Source organism: Lycium barbarum, chromosome 5, assembly GCF_019175385.1.
Source record: "Lycium barbarum isolate Lr01 chromosome 5, ASM1917538v2, whole genome shotgun sequence".
In the NCBI taxonomy this organism is placed as follows: Eukaryota; Viridiplantae; Streptophyta; class Magnoliopsida; order Solanales; family Solanaceae; genus Lycium; species Lycium barbarum.
Window position 1 is genome coordinate 21,745,714 of NC_083341.1, and position 21,616 is coordinate 21,767,329.

General features: G+C 35.2%; 2 protein-coding genes across 2 annotated transcripts; both read right to left on the minus strand.

Moving 5' to 3' along the window:
- Window positions 1–2,142: 2,142 nt before the first annotated feature.
- On the minus strand, window positions 2,143–4,351 carry LOC132639306 (ATPase GET3A-like). The gene is made up of 2 exons (XM_060355759.1): window positions 4,088–4,351; window positions 2,143–2,694 (listed from the first exon to the last, which is right to left on the minus strand). Exons 1-2 carry the CDS (start codon window positions 4,349–4,351, stop codon window positions 2,569–2,571), a joined length of 390 nt encoding a protein of 129 aa, XP_060211742.1. The 3' UTR covers window positions 2,143–2,568.
- An 11,563-nt stretch (window positions 4,352–15,914) lies between these two features.
- LOC132642378 (serine/threonine-protein kinase BLUS1-like) lies at window positions 15,915–18,833 on the minus strand. Its single transcript, XM_060359606.1, has 2 exons — window positions 18,179–18,833; window positions 15,915–16,625 (listed from the first exon to the last, which is right to left on the minus strand). The coding sequence occupies exons 1-2, from the start codon at window positions 18,785–18,787 to the stop codon at window positions 16,089–16,091; spliced, it is 1,146 nt and encodes a 381-aa protein (XP_060215589.1). The 5' UTR covers window positions 18,788–18,833; the 3' UTR covers window positions 15,915–16,088.
- Window positions 18,834–21,616: the final 2,783 nt, after the last annotated feature.

A 21,616-nucleotide genomic window follows, 5' to 3' on the forward strand; every position in this document is an offset into this window, starting at 1 on the left:
AGCTGTTTTCAGTTTTTTTGAGTGTTTGGCTGGTCAGCTTATAAGCTATTTTGTACTTAAAATAAGCCCAAAAAAATAATTGGGCCCGTTTGGCTTAGCTTATCTAAAGCAGCATATAAGCTGAAAACAGCCTATAAGTCAAAAATAATAAGTTGGGCTATCCCAACTTTTTTTTTTTTTAGCTTATAAGCTGCTTTTTTTAAACCCATCCAAACAGGCTCTAAGAAATACAATTTTTTTTTTAAAACCTGTAGCCTTGAGTATGACATAAGAACTCTTGTCCTTTTACAATTTGAATAGAAAAAAAAATAGACTTTTCAGATCTCTTATCTATTTTTTTTTTCCAGACCCTGATAAAAGGGTCATAAAACTATTTTTTTTTTATAAAGGATCAAAAAAAACCATTTCTCCCTAATTATTTTTATTAAATGTAAATAAGAAATAAGTTCACACAGATGAAGTGTTGTAGATTAAAAAAAAAATAGAGAAAAGAACACTCACCTAGCCATTTAATCTTCAATTATGCACATATGAGATTTTCACATCGTATTTCGGTTAAAACACGCGTCAAACTCACAAATAGGAGAAAAATAAGAAAATTAAACAAAAAAGGAAATTAGAGTTCAATGTACGTAATTATATTCTTCAAACAATAAATTGATTATTATCAGTTTTGTTACCTATGGGATTTAATATTTCGATTTAAGCCTCAAAATGAATCATCATCAAAGAACAAACTCCCTGCATCATCAAATGCTTTGACACTACTCTTCTCAATTACTACTATTACTAGGCAATGAAAAACGTTGCAAAGATGTTCAGCTGTCTATGATTCGGATGTCCAGGAAAGGAAGAAGCAACAATGAGCACTTTGAATTGGAATAAAAGTAAACCCCACAATCCAGTTTAACTTATAACTGGCACGTGTATTCCGAAATAGAACCACCTTGTGCAATTCGGTAGCTCTTTATATTACAGCTAATGCCCTGGCTCTAAAAATCCAATCTTAGTTTGCCCAGGCTTGATCCCAAGAGCCTCCTAAACACCAAAGACTTGGTATAATTTCACTCAACCATGCTATAAAAGAAGATAACGGGATACAGTAATGAAGCGAGTGAACTTGTCCACTACTAAAGGTATTATTTTTATAATTGATATAGAGCACTTTATTTAACAAGGTTAACAGTGGAACAAAAATGCAGTAATAGTAATTAGTCTTAGACGTCTTTTGATGAGTCTTAAAAAGGTCCATGGAATAGAAAGGTAGGACCTGTGTATCTAAATTCCTTTCGGCAAAATATCTATCCAGAGGTACAAGTATTATATGAGATTTGCCTTCCCTAATCCAAAAGATCAATTCAGCTTCGAACCTAACCTAACTGTTCAACTAATAATCTATTTGCTGATAAGTAGGTTTTTGACTAATGTACTTCTAAATAAACTCAAATTCACACCCAAAGCAAGGGACACCCTCACAATTAAAATTAATTTTCAAAATCTTTCTGCAAACAGAAATCATGAAAATGAGAAAAAAAGGGATACGCAGCTAAGAACCACTATTAATCTGACAAAGAAATAAATATTACACGAGTTAAGACTTGGGCAGAAATCAACCAATTTCCAGGCTGCACAAAAGAACAACCAAGAAAAGATTCAAATCACTGTGCAATATGTAAATTAACCAACCATCATATATTTCTAGAACCACCCGATCAGGCAACTACACTAGTCAGATGGATTCCTGAAGTGCTGGAATTTAGTAGACAATTACTGATCAGTTGAGAATAATTTGAGCTCGACTTTAGGACTTCATGCTTGGCAGAAGCGAAAGTTTCTAAAAAGACTAGTACCTCATTGGGTATTCGTGCACACATACAACTATATCAACATAAGAAAGCTTTCTCCCTGTATACATCTTTCATTGTTCAGCGCAGCTCATGTGGTAATGCATGGTGTAAGCATTAGCTTGCTGCCACAACTTCCAATCTCATGATTGTAAGGTGATTCTCAAGTTTTTCCTTAACCGAAGGAGCAGAATAGAGATTAAAGGCAATCTCGCCAACCCAAGATTTTTTTTTTTGACTATCTAGATATAAAGTCGAAAGTTTAAACTCAGTCTAAATAACTTCTGCTGAATGATGCTAATATGATCATCAAGAAAAGAGAAACCCGAATATTTGAAAATACAAACAATTAATTGCAGTGATCCTCTTCATGTTGCTTGATATATTTCTATTATAATATCTCTAGAAACAAAGAGCAAGAGATCATCCAAATTGAAGTTATTACGTCATTTCTCAACAAAATCTAAGGCCATGACTGAATAAAATATGGCAAAATGGGTCTAGAGACATAAGTGCTAAGCATCTCTTTTTCATTTATACATGCAATCAACTAATACCACCTTGTGTATCATCGTTTGGTCCATTTCTATCAGTTATTATTGCTTAGGAATCAAATAAGGCTCAATCTAAGAATAGATCTTTCACATTTCAAAAGATTATAGTAGTTCTCAGAACACTTGACTTATTTTTTGAACTTCTTTTTAGTGTCACGAAAAAATGGTACTTACTTTAGCATCTCAGCGAAACTCATAGCTTCATCAATTCCTGGAACTGCATTCGCCAAATCTGAGAAAAAACCGTCCACTCCTTCTGAACCGCCTTCTTCATTCTCTATAGTTGGATCAACTTCCTAAAGAACAAAACTTCATCATAAAATCATTACCCCATAACAGCACATCGGAACAAAATTGACCATAAACTGAAAAAGCAACATAATTTGACAAATTGTGTGTAAAGCTCACTCTTTGAACTCACTGAAATACATTACACTCGACAACAAGTATTGCTCAAAAGTTAAGAGGGTCAAGCTTCAATTCCAAATAAACAATGTCTCTTTCCCCTCGCGCCCCATCCCACCCCACCAAAAGTAGTAAAAAGGAAAAAATAAAAATACAGTGGTATAATTATACTTTTGTCATTTATCATAATTTCTCTACACTTCCAGCAATTAATCAATAACATTGAGGGTGAATTTAGTTGGAGGAATGTTTCTCATGGAGAACATGTTCTCTAGAAAATGATTTACCTTATAAAATCAACTTTTGGATTATTTTCTAGTGATTGGTTGGGTATACAAGCAGGTAACAAATGGTAATGGTACGAGGTGCACGATAAGTATAGAGTTAACTTCTACACACTGTAAGTACTAAAAAAACCTTTGCACTGACAAATCACCTAAAAGAAAATCATAGGTAACTAAATAAGTGGAACTAGTTACATGAAAATTAAAGCAGACAGCCTGCTATAACATGTATAAATTATACAGATATTGTAAAATTTTGTTCCATTATAAATGCATATAAGTTAAAACCTAAGATATCAAGGTCAGAGTTTAGGTAATAATTAATAACAATACACATTGATTGAGACGACAAATTACATGGAGTAACAAAATAATTTTCAAGTCAAGAGTGGAGAAATTGTACTACTTATAATGAAAAATGCTTTCTTGTACAAGTCATGTTACAATATCGTTCAGCTGAACTCAGTAACTCTGGCTCAAACCATGTATTTGTATTAAAATTTGCATTTAATATCTTCAAATAGTCTATTCAAAACACAGCAAGCAAAAATAAAATTGTGATTCAAAACTCATAAACTAAGAATTCTGGTTTCTCCTCCGGTAAAAAACAACTACAACAATAACATACACAGTGTAATCCCATCCGTGGCGGAGCTAGGATTATCACTAAAAGGGTTCAAAATATGAAAAAGTTAATGCATGAATAGAGTTTAACATCTACTATATATGCATAAAAAATAATTTTAATCATGTATAAATAGTGTAATTTTCATCCAGAAAGGGTTCGGATGAACCCTAGCCCTACCTGGCTCCACCCTAAATCCCCAGTGGGGTCTGAGGAGGGTAGGATATACCAAACCTTAACCCTACGTTTATGGGGGCAGAGAGGTTGTTTTCGAAGGACGCTCGGCTCAAAAGAAACGTAACCGAAGCAGGATTATAAGAAAGAACGGTAACAAAACACCAGAAACTAAATAAGATACAACGTAATAGGGAATACCATGGCGTACAAATTGGTGAAACCATTAACGACGGTTGGAGTTTTAGCGAAACGTTGTTGAAATGCATCGCTAAGATTGTGAGCTGGATCAGTTGATATTATTAGAACTGATGATCTGACTTGTGAAAGAAAGATCCCCAGTACTGAGCTGCATGTTGTTTTCCCTACACCACCTTTTCCACCTACAAATACCCATTTTAATGTGTCTTGTTCCATTAGGTTACGTACTGTGCCTTCTGGTAAATCTGGATTACTCAAAGCCATTAATATTAATTTATATATAGTGTATGGTTGATTATTTGGCTAGTAGTAGTAGTAGTAATTGAGAAGAGTAGTGTCAAAGCATTTGATGATGCAGGGAGTTTCTTCTAACCCTATGTGGGCTGCCTACGTATCTCACCATGAGAATCAGGTCAGAACGTAGTTCGTATGCATGCAAAACGGGAAAAATTCTAACCTAGTATGACTGAATCCCTATGTGGGCTGCCTACGTATCCACCGAGGAATCAGGTCAAGCGTAGTTCGTAACGGTTGTTAAAGGAAAGGTTTTAAATTAGGTTGTCTTACCTAATGTCATCCTTTGATTTCTTCTTGGATTGCCAGCTCTCAGGCTTATGTCATCATCTATTGTCTATTCAAGTTCTTTTGAGTGAAATCTTGTCTTGTTCCCTAGTTTCTTTGTATGTCGTCTTATTCGTACATTTTATGTCACAGTCGTAGAGTTGACAGTCTTGATAAATAAAGTAAAAAATAGATGATCAGAAATGCATTCATGGTTTTTGCAATTCAAGCTTCCACAAGATGAAGCAAAACAAACAAATTTTGGGTACGATTCAAACATCAATAAAAGAAAACAAGTTCACTACATGTTCATGCTACCAAGACTCCCGATGAATCGGGGATGGAGTACAAATCTAATTCTTCAGAATTTCCCTGGTTTGGCACTTCATGCGATAGGTGTATCGGCATTGTGAGTAGCTGTAGCAGGAATCTTCATGTGTGTTTGTCTTTGGATTGTTTATGGGAACGACAAAAGTTGATGTCATGTCTCTTTTCCACCCTCCAATCGACATACTGGATTCATTTAAATCTTGGTATCTTCGTGAGTAGGCAAAGGATTGTTGACCACATTGGGCTTAGCCTCAGCGAGCTGGATTACTCCTTCCTTAATCAGGGCTTCGATTTTGTTTTTAAACCCATAGCAATCTTCAATGGCGTGCCCAGCAACTCCAGAATGGTATGCACAGCGCTTGGAACCATCAAACCATTTTGGGATAGGATCGGGAATTTTTCCTTCAATCGGTTGTATTACGCCCACTGCTTTCATTCTTTCAAACAATTGAGCCAAGGGTTCAGCGATCGGAGTGTAGTTACGGGTGTTTTTGGTATCAAGGTTTGGACGAGCTCTAGGTGCAGCATGTGGTCGACTTTGGTAAGTTGGATCTTGGACGGGTTGATATTGACGTGAGTTTTGATGTGGAGGTGCTCGGGGTTGGTAGTAGTTGGCCTGGGTGTTGTAGACAGGGTGAGGAGATAGTGGAGCTTGGTAGGTTTCAGAGTAGTGGTAAGGGTAGAAAGGTTGTTGTGGGTGGTTAAAGTATGGAATGACTTGGCTCGGCTCATGTCTTTGGGCGTTCATGACTGCAGCGACATCTTCCTTCTTCTTTTTAATCCCGTTGATAGAACCAGATTGTATAGCTTTGTTCATTGCTTGTAAAGCAATAAGATCCTGTATTTTCCCCGATTTGATTCCTTCTTCCAAGGCTTCTCCCATTCGAACAACTTCTGTGAATTTTTGTCCCATCATACCTATCATTTTCTCGTAAAATATGCCAGCCTGGCATTCAATGAAGGTAGCAGTCATTTCTCTATCATTCATCGGAGGTTGAACCCTGGCCGCTTCTGACCTCCAACGTAACGCATACTCGCGGAACGTCTCAGTTGACTTCCTGGCTAACTTAGTCATGTAAACTCTATCTGGCGTGATATCGGTGTTAAAACTGAACCTGTCCATAAAGTCTTGCGCCATGTCACTCCAACCACGCCATTTACGGACATCCTGTTGTGTATACCAAGTAAGTGCTTCGCCAGATAAGCTTCTTATGAAGAGCTTCATCCTTATGCTCTGGTCTCTGCCTACTCCAACCAGTTTGTCACAATAAGCCCTTAAGTGTGTATAAGGGTCGCCTGTTCCATTGAATGTATCAAATTTTGGCGGTTTGTAGCCTATGGGTAAATCGACGTCAGGTTGAACACAGAGATCTTCATACTCTACACTCTTAGTCCCCCTAGCAACTTGAAGGTTTCTCATCGCTTCTTTGAGACTGTGGATCTCTTTTAGCAACATGTTATCTGCCCCTGCCTTTGCATCCTTTTCCATTTCTTCGTACTGATCTACTTCGGGTTGGAACCTAACCGTTACTGGATTGGTAAAGGCTTGTGTTTCTGCGGTGTATACTGGAGGAACATATTGTGTATTAGGGGTGACAAAGTGTGCCCCGTGTATATGCTGGGTTGGATAAGTTTGGGCGATGGGAGTGTTTTGGACCGGAGGTGGTGTGTTATAAGTAGTGTTTATAGGTGGTTGATTTGGCGGGTTTAGATGAATGGTTGTGGGTAGTGGATTGGTGTTGGTGAGTAAAGGAACATAGGGAGTGCGAACTGGCGATTGACTTGGTGGGTTGACGGGTGGTGGATTATGAGTAGCATAGGTAGTGTAGGTGGGTGGTTGATTTTGTGGAGGAGTATAGCTAGTGTAAGTGGGTGGTTGACTTTGCGGGGGAGTATAGGCGGATGATGGATTTTGTGGATTTGTGGGGATGATCGGAGGTAAGTTATTGTTGGTAGGTGCATTGTTTTGGGGAGGAAAATGTTCGGGAACTGGGGATTCGAGTGATGGGAAACGAGGTGGTTCTGGTGCAGTATTGCTAGGTTCAAAAGGTGAATTCTGGAGTGTGATGGATAAATTGGTCAAGTCCCTAAACCGGTTTAGTTCTCCACGTAGATTCTCAATTTCTTGAGTCAGGCGGGCGATATGTTCATCCCGTTGAATAGTAGTTCCGTGTTCGGAAGTCTCGGGCGGATCGCTAGAGATCACGATGTTTTCTACACCAGTCGGAATAGATGCGGCCGGATCAGTCATAGTAATTTCATTTCCCTGGACAACCCAACTACGTTCAGGTAATGATGACGTCTTTGACCTCGTGATGTAAGGGTGGTCGGCCATCGAGTGTCAACACGAATCAACTCTCTGTTTGGGAATAAGATAAAATAGACATACAGTATAAACGATGTTAATGAACATATCTAGGTAAAGTCATGGTCACGTAAAGTCAAGTAAGGCATGTAGCAAATAACTCATCAAGTAGAGTCAAACAAGTTGTCAAACAAATGTGAACGGTTATATCAAAATAAATAACGCGTCCTAATATGCATGTGACCTCTTCGTGCCAGAGGTGGGCCTAACGTTGTTTAAAGGATAAAATGTGTCATAATATGTCATCCCGTTGCTTTGATTAATTAAACAGGTTCTATTTCCCCAAAATAAAGTACAAAGAATTGTGTAACATTTATTACATATTGAATGAATACAACATGAAGTGTTTCCTAATCTAAGTAAAGTAAATAAAATTTCTATGTCTAACTTCTAGCTCCATTTGTGATGCCCTTGATCTACGTCATTTGTTGTACTCCGATGCAAATGCATACCTGTCATAGAAACGTTAGTCATTCTCTCCTTCCTAAAGTTTAATTAATTAGAGCAAATAGTCAATATTTAGGCACAGTTATCCTTCAAACATGCATATAATGTATGATTAGTGTCACTCGGGGTCGTGAACCCACTCGGACGTTTGGGTAAAGTCGTCTAATGGGCTTAATACACCAAGGGTATTAAACCTCCTAGGATATGAAATGTATGCTCTTAGAAAAGTGTGTTGGTTTAGCTCTATCTTAGACTGACTAAGAGTTGGCTTCTTATGACACAAGGTTCCCCCAAGCGGACAACTTGAGAGTGGAAAGTCTGTGGCCGTCGACTGCACCGCTGATCGACTAAATCCACAAGATCAATCCAACTAAAGTGGTAATTTAGTAGTGCACGGCCGCAAACCGCGAAACTGCTTTAAGTGTGTGAATTTGTGTGAATTTTCCAAGAGTGGAGGAAATATGAACGGAATGACAGTTTATCAAAGCAGTAACACATAAACAGTTTATATCAAACAGACAGTTTATATCAAACAAACAATTAATAGCATGTAAAAACAGTTAACGAATAAATAAAGTAATTTCCAATAAGCACACAAAGCCTATTTAAACTAAGTCCGTTATGGTTAGAACCTAAGTGAATCCCCAGCGGAGTCGCCAAGCTGTCACACCCCATTTTTTAACCCCGGAGAGTTGAAGTTAGAAGTACGACATATTGGAGATTCCTGTTTTTGTTTGTTTTAAAGGAGTCGCCACCTAATTATTTTATGGTGAATTAGGACACCTAAATTTATTAAAGTTATCTTTTACAGTTAGCTCTGTCTAAGGTCTGCGAAACTTAAGATTCTAAGTAAGGGTTCAATTAGTCTAAAGAGAAGGTATTAGGCACCCTTTAAGACCCATTAACAATGGTTAACCGACCAGACTAAAATTTAATTAGGCTAAGTGCGAATATAGTATTATAGAAAATAATAATTTTGTAAGTATCGCTAAAGTTATAAATGGACACGTAAAAATGTTATTAAAGTAGGGCTTGTAGAAAATAATGATGTGCATAAAGAGAGTTTAGTTGTAAATAAACTGAAGAAAACGCAGAATGGTGCAATGTTTTATAAATACCTGAAGAAAAGGAGTTACGTTGACTAATAAATGAAAACAATTGTTTGTGAAATTAATTTTAATAACACGTTGAAAAATTTATAGAAAAAATATTAGTTCAATACAAATTGTGTAAAGGTTGTTAACAAATGTGTGTTTCAAATATTGGGAGGAAGCTAAAGTGAACGGTTGTTTATGAAAATTGGTTCGCTTTTCTTATTCCTCAAAATAAGCTAATTAGTGTAAAATTTATGATGTTTTAAATTTCTAGCCTAGTAAGAGTGAATCTTGATTCTTTTGGCTCAAAATATGTAGTCATAGTGTTTTGAAAACCAATAATTCTAAGAAAGATAAATATTGTGAGTATTATAAATAACTTAACATAAAAAGAAGAAAAATGAGATTTATGGAATTAATTATTGGTTTCTCTTTTAGACTAACCACCCATTATACTAACATTAACCCATTAATCCTACTAAGGTTCAATCTAGTTAAGAAAACCAAAACAAAGTAAAATGTTAGCTGCATAATACAAATTAGACACACCCAAAAAAAAAAAAAAAAAGGAGGAACAAATATAATTAATGGGCTCAGCCCATTTTAGAACTGCTGCTGCGTGTTGCTGTTGGGCTGACTCGAGAAGAGGATCTTATTGGGCTTTGGCCCAATACCGAATGTGGAAGATGACGAGTCGCTTGGACTCGTATGCGATAGTCATGCATAAAAACGAAATAAAATGATTAGTATACGATCAATAAACAAAGTTAAACATGTAAAATATAACTCAAAAAATAAATCAGTAAATTATGTATACACCGTGTATATTTTAGTATATCTTATGTATATACATTCATACAGAGGTATAAAATGTACATGTTGGAAAGCTTTCACCCTCGTCTTCCCGATATTACACAAGTTCCAAGGGATTTCACGAATCCCATGCATAGCTAACACCGGGAGGGTTTAAGCTTAATCCATACTGACCGGCCAATCTCCCACAAATGTATTAATCTAAGCATACATAAATACACACTTTCCTCATAAAAACTCCCGCTGCCTATAATATCACATGTTGCTTATATTCTTTTCCTATGCTTTGATTCAACGAGACAGAACACTTCAATTGCATTCCAAGAGATAAATTACTTGCACTATAATTCCTATGACCATTCACAGCAGACTAGAGAAAGAGACACGCACAAAGAACTCACTGCTGTATCTATACTATGCTAAGATACAAGAGGAAGGGACTGAAATATGCATATTTAATTACAAGTCCAATTGAACTCCTGCCTAAACTTGAAGGAGAAAGACCACTGAGCCGAACCAAATATGCTCTTAATTTATTGAATTTTTGCTTGGCACAAACATGAGAGAACCGAGGGAAATGAGTAGAAAAAAAAGATCACATACAAAAAAACAGAAACAACCTTGTACCAAAAACTAATCCCCATGAATTCAGAGATAAAAGAGAAACATCAGAGCATGCGAAGAGTGAAATGAGTTAAATTAAAGGATAGGATTATCAACAAAAAACTATTACTGCTTTAAAATGTTTATTACATACCCTACTGGAGCATGAGATTAATTTGAAAGTCAATTCACTCTTAAAACAGTATTCCCATATTATTATGTATATCCAGAATATAAGATAAAAGAACTCTTAAATCTTGACTCCAACAAAATGAACACACATCTGGCACCTAACTAAGCTTGGACATAAATATAGAACCTAAATAGTGATCTCTATCTTGAAAGAAACTCTTTAAAGAACATATTTTTTCGCTACACGAACCACAAACTGAAACATAAATGCTCATTCATAGTTTTCTCACAGGGGGTACTTGACTGAAACACTCATGTATCAAATGGTAAAGATTTTAATATCTCGAGTAAAACATAACGACATGCTTCCGGACCACCTTACAGCCATATCTAACATTTTTTTTTCAGAGTTAACATCTATCCCGACTTAGCATATAGCGATTCAACACAAAATATGAGTGAGCAGCATGAGTGCATTGGATCATACTAAATTAATAACGGGTTTTAATCACCCAGTTCATCTCTTAAGACTATATCATCTCAACAGCTACACTATACCAAAAACTTTAGATACTAGTCACATAGTCTTGTTAATTTTTAATTAAGCAGGAACAGGGCTACCACACTAATATAACAGAGCTGAACCAAATTAAAACATCAGCAAAGAGAAGGGGAAATCAAGCTACATACGAGTGCGTGTGTTTCTAACTTAGTTAGATAGGTATTAGAATGTGTGTAAGCCCAATAACATGTGCAAGTAACGAAAGAAATGAATAAAGCGGACCCAACATAAATGGAACAGTTTTAGTTTGGTCACGGACAGAAATGACTTAAAACAATATGAAGCAAGAGAAGATGTGATTTAAGAAAATCAGATTTTGGATATGAGAGCAGAGTGATGTAAACAGTGCCAGATCGATATTTTGGTTCATGACAAACATTTCACTCGCAACTACCGAGGACGCGTAAATGGACATGATTCATGAGCACATTTTGGAGATATACAATCCTTTATACTAAGTATACCGTAGTGTCTATGCATAGGCCGAAAATGAAAATTACTTGTAAGGCTGCCAAGCTTAGACAGAATACATTATATCCTATAGTAACATATAGAAATCGACGAGACTATCCAATTTGCATTCAAACCATACTATTTTTAGACTAAGCATGTACAGCGTCAAGCATATTCGGATAACATAAAAGTGGGCAGAAAGCTGAGCACATCCCTTTACTCGTCTAACATATAGGCCTTATGTATTACTACCTGTTTTAACCATATACACCCAGTATACCTCAGATATACACACCACGATGTATATGTCAGATGTATATCGAACGTATATCTTTTTCTTATCTTGATAATCCGCTGTATATCCTATGTATATTCGACTTTAAATAGGTTCTAAGTCTGGGAGATTCAGTCTAAACATCTAAACCACATTACACACCTTTCAAATTCATTTTAGCAAGTATCCTCCTATCCTAACAGAATCCAAACATCAAACCAACAACACGACGACCGGGAAAATACATAATTAACTAACCAGAACAAAAACTAAAGACTGAAAATAAGAAACGTATCGAAATTTACCTTTTTTGTGTGCAGTGAACTGAGGTCGTCGGGGTTTCGAATCTACGCTCGAACTCGAACGAAACTCGAACCCAATTAAAATAATAATATAAGACTTGTAGTGGGAAAAAAAGGGGAATTGTTGAGTGTGGTAAAGTTTCGGGTAGTTGCAGCGACGGCTAAAATAAAAACCTGAATTTTTTGAAAACGAAAGAGAACTCAAAATTTTGAGAGAATACCCATGTCTTCCCCCCTTTCTAAAATCAAAACTCCAAAACAACGAAACCCCCTTTTTTCGATCTCTTCTGGTTTGTTTGAGTTGATTTTCATCCCCCTCTTTTTCGATTTCTCCTTTTGATTTGTTTCACTCCCCCCTTTTTCGATCTTTTTCTGATTCTTTTATCTTGTTTCTTCTTGATTTTGTTTTTTTCCTTTTCTTTTCCTTTCCTGATCTCCCCCTTGTTCTTCGTTCACTGTTGCTCTTTATAGCTTTTGTTTTTTTGTTGTTTTGTACTGAAAAAGGAAAGGAGGAGCGGGAGAGAGAGAAGAGTGGGGGACAAGCGTGAGTGGGAAGCGGAGAAGAAGAAGGAAAAGGGGGAAGTGGGAGCGGCGGAGGAGAGGCGGAAAAGGGAAGGAGGGAGTGAAAGGGAAAGAAGAGAGGGAGAGATGAAAGAGAAAGGGAAAAAAAGGGAGGAAGGGAACGTGAGGGAGAGAGAGGGAAAATAAAGAAGGGGGGGGGGGGGGGGGGGGCGGCTGAAGGGTTTTAGGGAAAGAGAAAGAGAAATTAGGTTAGATGTTGAGTCCAACATTGATATACTTCCGAGCAATTGCTTATGAGGTGAAAATTGTTGATTCTTCCTCCTCTATTTAATTATTCTTGGGTTTCTAATTTAGTAACTAGTACAATATATACTATGTGAAGACAAATAATTAATATGTAGAAAATAAGGATTTAACAAAGTGTTGTATTGTAATTAATTTTAACGAGTCCCAACCCGAAAATAAAACGATGACGAACATCTAAAATTTGTAGTAAAGTAATGCTCATAATGTCAAAAAATATAAGTAATGATATTAATAGTAGTAGCAAATAACAATATTGCGAAAATAAAGTATTTAGCTCGTCAATAAATTTAGAAACCCGAGTAAATTAAATAAAGGAGGGACAAAATTGGGTGTCAACAGGTACGAGGTGCACGATAAGTATAGAGTTAACTTCTACACACTGTAAGTACTAAAAAAAACTTTGCACTGACAAATCACCTAAAAGAAAATCATAGATAACTAAATAAGTGGAACTAGTTACATGAAAATTAAAGCAGACAACCTGCTATAACATGTATAAATTATACAGATATTGTAAAATTTTGTTCCATTATAAATGCATATAAGTTAAAACCTAAGATATCAAGGTCAGAGTTTGGGTAATAGTTAATAACAAAACACATTGATTGAGACGACAAATCACATGGAGTAACAAAATAATTTTCAAGTCAAGAGTGGACAAACTGTACTACTTATAATGAAAAATGCTTTCTTGTACAAGTCATGTTACAATATTCGTTCAGTTGAACTCAGTAACTCAGGCTCAAACCATGTATTTGTATTAAAATTTGCATTTAATATCTACAAATAGTCTATTCAAAACACAGCAAGCAAAAATAAAATTGTGATTCAAAACTCATAAACTAAGAATTCTGGTTTCTCCTCCGATAAAAAACAACTACAACAATAACATACACAGTGTAATCACATCCGTGGCGGAGCCAGGATTATCACTAAAAGGGTTCAAAATATGAAAAAGTAAATGCACGAATAGAGTTTAACATCTACTATATATGCATAAAAAATAATTTTAATCATGTATAAATAGTGTAATTTTCATCCAGAAAGGGTTCGGATGAACCCTAGCCCTACCTGGCTCCACCCTAAATCCCCAGTGGGGTCTGAGGAGGGTAGGATATACCAAACCTTAACCCTACGTTTATGGGGGCAGAGAGGCTGTTTTCGAAGGACGTTCGGCTCAAAAGAAACGTAACCGAAGCAGGATTATAAGAAAGAACGGTAACAAAACACCAGAAACTAAATAAGATACAACGTAATAAGGAATACCATGGCGTACAAATTGGTGAAACCATTAACGACGGTTGGAGTTTTAGCGAAACGTTGTTGAAATGCATCGCTAAGATTGTGAGCTGGATCAGTTGATATTATTAGAACTGATGATCTGACTTGTGAAAGAAGGATCCCCAGTACTGAGCTGCATGTTGTTTTCCCTACACCACCTTTTCCACCTACAAATACCCATTTTAATGTGTCTTGTTCCATTAGGTTACGTACTGTGCCTTCTGGTAAATCTGGATTACTCGAAGCCATTAATATTAATTTATATATAGTGTATGGTTGATTATTTGGCTAGTAGTAGTAGTAGTAATTGAGAAGAGTAGTGTCAAAGCATTTGATGATGCAGGGAGTTTCTTCTTTGATGATGATTCATTTTGAGGCTTAAATCGAAATGTTTAATCCCATAGGTAACAAAACTGATAATAATCAATTTATTGTTTGAAGAATATAATTACGTACGTTGAACTCCAATTTCCTTTTTTGTTTAATTTTCTTATTTTTCTCCTATTTGTGAGTTTGACGCGTGTTTTAATCGAAATACGACGTGAAAATCTCATATGTGCATAATTGAAGATTAAATGGCTAGGTGAGTGTTCTTTTTTCTATTTTTTTTTTATCTACGATACTTCATCTGTGTGAACTTATTTCTTATTTACATTTAATAAAAATAATTAGGGAGAAATGGTTTTTTTTGATCCTTTATAAAAAAAATTAGTTTTATGACTCTTTTATGAGGGTCTGAAAAAAAAAACAGATAAGAGATCTGAAAAGTCTATTTTTTAATTCAAATTGTAAAAGGGCAAGAGATCTTATGGCATATTCAAGGCTACAGGTTTAAAAAAAAATCATATTTCTTAGAGCCTGTTTGGATGGGTTTAAAAAAAGCAGCTTATAAGCTGAAAACAACTTACAAGCTAAAAAAAAAAAAGTTGGGTTAGCCCAACTTATTTTTTTGGCTTATAAGCTCTTTTCAGCTTATAAGCTGCTTTAGATAAGCTAAGTCAAAGGGGTCCAATTATTTTTTTGGGCTTATTTTAAGTACAAAATAGCTTATAAGCTGGCCAGCCAAACACTCAAAAAAACTGAAAACACCTTATAAGCTATTTTCAGCAACTTATAAGCCAATCCAAAGGGCTCTTAATCTTCATCTCCAATCAAATATGTTCACATAAATTAAAGCGAATAAAGTACATAAACAGAATTGAATTCACATTTATATGGGGGAGACTCCTACCAGTAGTATTAGCTAGTCTATATAAACATACTAAATTGTGAATTCTTGTCGTCGTCGTCGTCTTAATTAAACACGTAAAGCACGAGATGTTGATTTGTGGGTTTTTATTAATTTAGATTTTAGAAATTTGTTATATACACGCTAAATATTTCAATTAAAAGTTTCAAAGATCATCCAGTCCCTCATTTATATACGTCCAGAAGACTCATCAAAAGGAAAAAAGAAGAAGAAATGTAATTCCCTTTTCAGTACTAAAATGTCTTCAGGGTATAGAAAATTACAGCTATGCCATTTCCATTTTTTCCTGAATTTACGACTTAATCTTGACAATTGACATTGTTTCCATTTTAAAAAGAAAAAAAAATCATATGAACATTTGAAAACTTTTTCTAAGAAAACTAGCTCCCCTTCCCAAACAGATTAATTCATGCCTAAACCATCCCTCAAATAATTGTCATATAAAAACCCAACAACAGAATAACTAATTTCCGACTCATAGAAAATTCACACATAAAAAACAAAATCTATCAATACTATGAACGTATATTTTTCTTTTCTATGTAATATGCCCTTTGTCTTTACATTCTGAAGGCTGGAAAATATTTCTCAATTGTCACAGTAAATGTATGTAGTATGACTATAAATGGGTACGTAATATATTTACATTTTTAATATTTCTGATCTCGATCATCAATTCCACTAAATCCTCATCACCAAGTCTTCAATTAATAACCATAATCAGCAATAGGCATTGGACCTTTAGCATGCAACACACATCTCTTAAACCACTTCAAATCCTTAGCATTCTGAAAAAATGGCATCTGCAAAAGCTTCTCAATTGTTGGCCTCTTTGCTGCTTTTTTATTAAGACATTCCAACACAACATTCTCAAATTCCTTTGAAAACGCCCTTTTCTTTTTTCCTAATTTCAGCTTATCTTTAAAAAATGATTCAACAATTCCCTTCATTTTCCCAAATTTCTGAGCCTCTTCAGCCGTAATCTCCTCAAGCAGATATTCTAACTTATTTGGCAATCGTTTCGACAACCTTATCTTGTTGATCATTGCATCAAATTCTGCGCGACTGTTTGCTCGTATATTTCCATAGGCTAATTCCAGTGCAGCTATGCCTACTAGCCACATATCTGATTTAAAAGTGCGACAATTTTGATCTTCTTCTTGATCTTTAGCAGCATTATCATATAATGCATTGTATACCTCTGGTGCAGCAGCCCATTCTGAAATTATCGACAGTGGTGGTACCTGTTAGAAATTTAAGAAAAGTACTGGTATTAGAATATGAACAATAGCTAGGAACATTGGCTAATTATGATCACAGTACGTAGTAGAAAAAGCTAATAACATTGCAAATTATACAACCATATATCCATTGATTATAGTTTCGAGTTCAACTTGAATTAGAGGATGTGAAGGTTTGATGAGTATTTCAAGTCATCAAATACAATGATTTTCATTCACAACACTTGCTTCAACTTTTTATCAATTGAAATTCATCATATCCAAATTACAATTACGTCCAAATACTAGTTCTTTTTAATCTTCAAATACTTTTTTTTTTTTCCAATTTCGACCCAATATTGTCCGAATGGGTATATATCATAGCCAACAATAAAGTGTACATGCCTAAACAAGAAAGACCTACAAGCACAAATCTGCACAATTTAAGTACACATTTTTATTAGTAGTATATCATTTTGACTAACTAATTTCTAACCAATACAACTACTCTGACAAACGTCGAAGTAGAACAGGAACATGATCTATTGTCAATCAACTAAGAAAAGCAGAAAAGAAAAAGATCATCTATCAAAGAAAGGCTAATTAAGATTGTAGAAAGAAAGCTGAAAACCAGAATTTTATGGACTTGAACCTCACTTAAATATTTTTTTTAAGCACACATTCTATAATCATTTTGACTAACAAAATTGTAAGAAAACAGAAACTACTCTAACAAACCAAAGGAATATAGGAACATATCTAAATATAAGCTTACATTCAAACAAAATTTATCAACTAATAACAAAATTTAGATACCTATTCTATACTTAATTAACAAACAAATTGTATAATCAAACTTTGAAGTGCTATTAATTATTCAACTTCAAATACCTATTTTTTCAACTCCAAATATTCATCCTGTTTCTTTAATTTCAAAAACATATTTTCCAAATGGGTATATAGCACAGAAAACAATAAAGTGAAAATGCCTAAAATAAGTACCTAGAACCACAATTTAACCACATATTTTATAATCATTTTGACTAGTAAATTGTGAAAAACAGAAACTACTTTAAAAAACCAAAGGAATATACTAACATCCCTAATTATAAGTTTACATCCGAACAAAATTTATCAACTAATTACACAATTTAAACACCTATTCTATCCTTATTTTAACAAACAAATTGTATAGTCAAATTTTGAAATAGTATTAATTATTCAACCGTACCGAAGTGGAAACAGGATCTGGTTCTTGATGAACAACATACTCATTTTCTACTTCAACTTCAAAAGTTCAAATATTTAAAACTCCAAATAATCATCTTGTTCCTTTTATTTCAACCACATATAGTCCAAAATAGGCATATATCGCAGAAAACAATAAAGTAAACATGCCTAAAATAAGAAAGACCTACAACAACAATTTACCCACACATCTTATAATCATTTTGACTAACAATTTGTGAAAAAATAGAAACTACTCTAACAAACCAAAACTAATAGTAACACAATTTAAACACCTATTCTATCCTTAATTGAACAAACAAGTTGTATAATCAGACTTAGAATCGTACCGAAGTGGAAACAACATGTGGTCCATGATCAATTTCAACATTCGTCTCAGTAGGACAGTCAAGATCCGATTCATAAGCAGTTGCCTCAAAAGCCAATTTAATTTCCACATTCGAATTAACGAAATTCACAAAAATATTCTCAGCACTAAAAGTCCTATGAACTTGACCAGAATTATGAATATCATGCAAGCCCACAAGCGCTTCTTTAAGAACAATAGCAATACAATCTTCAGGCAACCCGTAATGAAACCTAGTAGATAACATATATCTTATCGACCCTTCAGACATATACTTCAATGCAGTACAAAATCCATCATTAAATCTACGTATAAACCATGCATCAACGTTAACATAATTGCGAACCGGGGTTTGTTCTTGTGAAAGACTACGTACAATATCTTGACCAGGTCTAAGATACTTAACAGTAACGTAACCAGAAGGAAGAAGATTGCCATTATCAGAGTAATCTGGTGTGTAATATGAAGCTTTGTAAACGAAATCGAAACCGGAAGTTCCAATTACTTTTTCAAGACGGTATTTAATGTAGGTGTGTGGATCAGTGTAGATTTTTCCTATTGCTGGACGATAGGCTATTATTTCTGTACCCATTTTTTTTTTCTGGTGAGTTTTCTTGGTTTTTGGATAGTTTCTTGAAGAGAATTATGAGAATGGTTTTAGTGGAAGTGATCAAGATGAAGAAGAAATGGAAGTTTAGAGAGTAATTTATATGATGAACTAAGTTAAAGAAATTGGGGTAAAGAAGCCGTTAGAATGGCGCGCATAAACATTTTTCAGTTATTCTTTTATTTCCCTTTTTGCGCCCCCGCCCCCCCCCCCCCCCCCCCCACAAAACCCCCTTTCCCTCTTAAATGGGGAAGTATAGGAAATATTGTTGCAAGTCCGTTTAAAACTCCGCTCAATTTAACTTTTTTAAACCAGAATGATGGATCTTCAACTCTGTAACTCTTTATTTTTAAGTATAATGATAATTCATTTTCGTATATTTCTAATTTTTGGATTAAATCTATTGAAAAAAAAAGAAGAAGGTGAAACTTCATTGGGTTTAGTCAAATAAGAAAAAACAATTAGCCTAATAATGAAATTCCAAATATGTATTTTACAATTAGCCCAAAAAATGATACAAAAAAATTATACTACTGAGTGATAAATTTTAATAAATTCTTGCAGGACGAGTCCCTAAGTAGTCCCTAGAGGTTCAAACAAGCTTTGAGTTACCTAATCAACTTGGGGTAGATTATGATTCATTTTGTTTCTGTTTGCTTATTGCAGAAATGTGAACATTCTTTCTCTGGCTGGGGTGGTGGTGGTGAGGGGTGGGGGTGGGGCGTTGCAAGGGGGCTCATTTCAAATATGTTACACATCTATATTCTCTTCTTTTTTCTTTGTGTCTTATAGTCATTTCAAAGATGTTACCCACCCATCTTTTTTTTTTTCTACGTACAATAGACCTTTGTGGTTCGGCCGTTTTAAGAGCCCGAGCTGCCTTTTTTTTAAGTCATTGTTTGTTTTCAAAATTGCTTTGGGTGATTAATTCATAAAGCTTATGAATCAGCTCTTTGTGGGACAGCTTAGTTAGGTGATTAGTAATTGCCTTTTTTGTTTAACTTTTTGGTGAAATATCAGTGAGATGCTAAAACTGGATCCTGCTTCCTTTTCTGAGTATTTGAGTTCTACCTTGCTGTGAAATATCAGAGGTTTGACATCTTTTGAACTCCATTACAGGTTCTAATTAGCTTATAAACTTGTACTTGGACTTCAGATAGAAAACAGCATAAATATTTGAGATTCTGTTGACTAAAATTAAGCTTGGGAGGTGTATTTGGGTAACTTTTGTAACTTGCGCTCATTTTACTTGATGTCTTTTGATATATATATATATATATATATATATTACATGAAACTGTGCCGTGGACGGTGGACCTAATAAAAAAGACAATTACTTTATGTATATTATGTTGGTTCATTTGGAGTGCTTATGTTATTGAGATTTGGATTTTGTCAGACCATTAAAATTTAGTTGGGACTTCTTAGATGAGTAATTTTGTGGAACTTCGAAGCATTATTATTAGTATAGAATGTAACCTGTTGTAATTAGATAGTTTCAGATTTCAAGACATGTTTTCCAGATGCTGGGATTAATCGAAATTGATAAATTCATTCATAAGTATGTTCGTCGAAAATTTTAGGCATATTTTAGCGAATTAGTGCGTAATTTCTGATTTCATTTTGAAATTAAGTGTTCACTACACAGTAGAAGTGTTAGAGTGACTTTGAAAATGGTAATTTCTTACGTAGGTGACAATTTTAGGTGATGCAATGTCGTGTGCTGAACAGAGGGTGCGGGTGGACCTCGTACAGTAGCGAGGGTTCAGCCATCACTTAAATATGATGACTTACTTCCAATATTGCACCAGAAGACGGGCACATGGAGGGACGAAGTGAAACTTCAAGTTTCATGTAGATTTCCTTATGTTACGTTGGATCATTTTGTTCGGTATTACTGAAATGCAGATCGATGATGATGAGTCATTGTCCGACTTTCTGTCTGTTCCTCAAGTAATGAGTGCAAATGTTTCGATAAATATGGTTGAGATGTTCATAAAGACGGAATCATTAACTCAAAATGAAAGTGATGAACATCATCAGGAGGTTCCATCATGTGGTGCAACAGTTAGTTCTCATCATAAGGAGAGTGATTATTGTAGTAATCATCGTGAAGTCAACATATCACACGTGGAAGAAAGCATCGTAGTTGAAACGGTAGTGAATAAGAGCAACAGTGATACTGTTTGTGCTCTTGAAATGGCGATTGATCAAAGCTCAGTGGAGCTGCATAGTGATGATGTAGGGGTCAGAATGTCTCATGATCAGGAGCACAGTCATGATATTCCATTTTCGTCAAATCCAGTCAGTGGTGAAAATGTATGGGTTGAAGATAAGAACACAGTTACAGAAAGGGCAATTGTTTTCAAGTAAAGATCATATAAAAGGGGCTGTGAAGTTTACAGTTGTGGAGTCGCAAAAGAGATATAGGTCAGTTAGATGCAGGTATGGGCCATCAGGTTTTTCGTGGCAACTTCGGGGTAGATGGGTTTCCGGTAATCACTGGAAGATCGGTAAGTATTATGGTTGGCAAACTTGCCAAAACGAAACGACTAATTCTGATCATTGCAACCTGGATATTAATCTGATCTCATCTTTTCTTGTGAGTTTTCTGAAAGAAAAACCAGATAATACAATAAGTAGTGTTATCGATCTTGTGAGACAGAAGTTTGAACATGTTATTTCATACAGAAAGGCTTGCCTTGCTCTAAAACATGCACTTCAAATGATTCAGGTAACTTCTTGTTAATCCTTTGCCATGAGCTACCTAGCTAAATGACTGCCATAGAACAATTTAATCTAGGGACTGTTGTT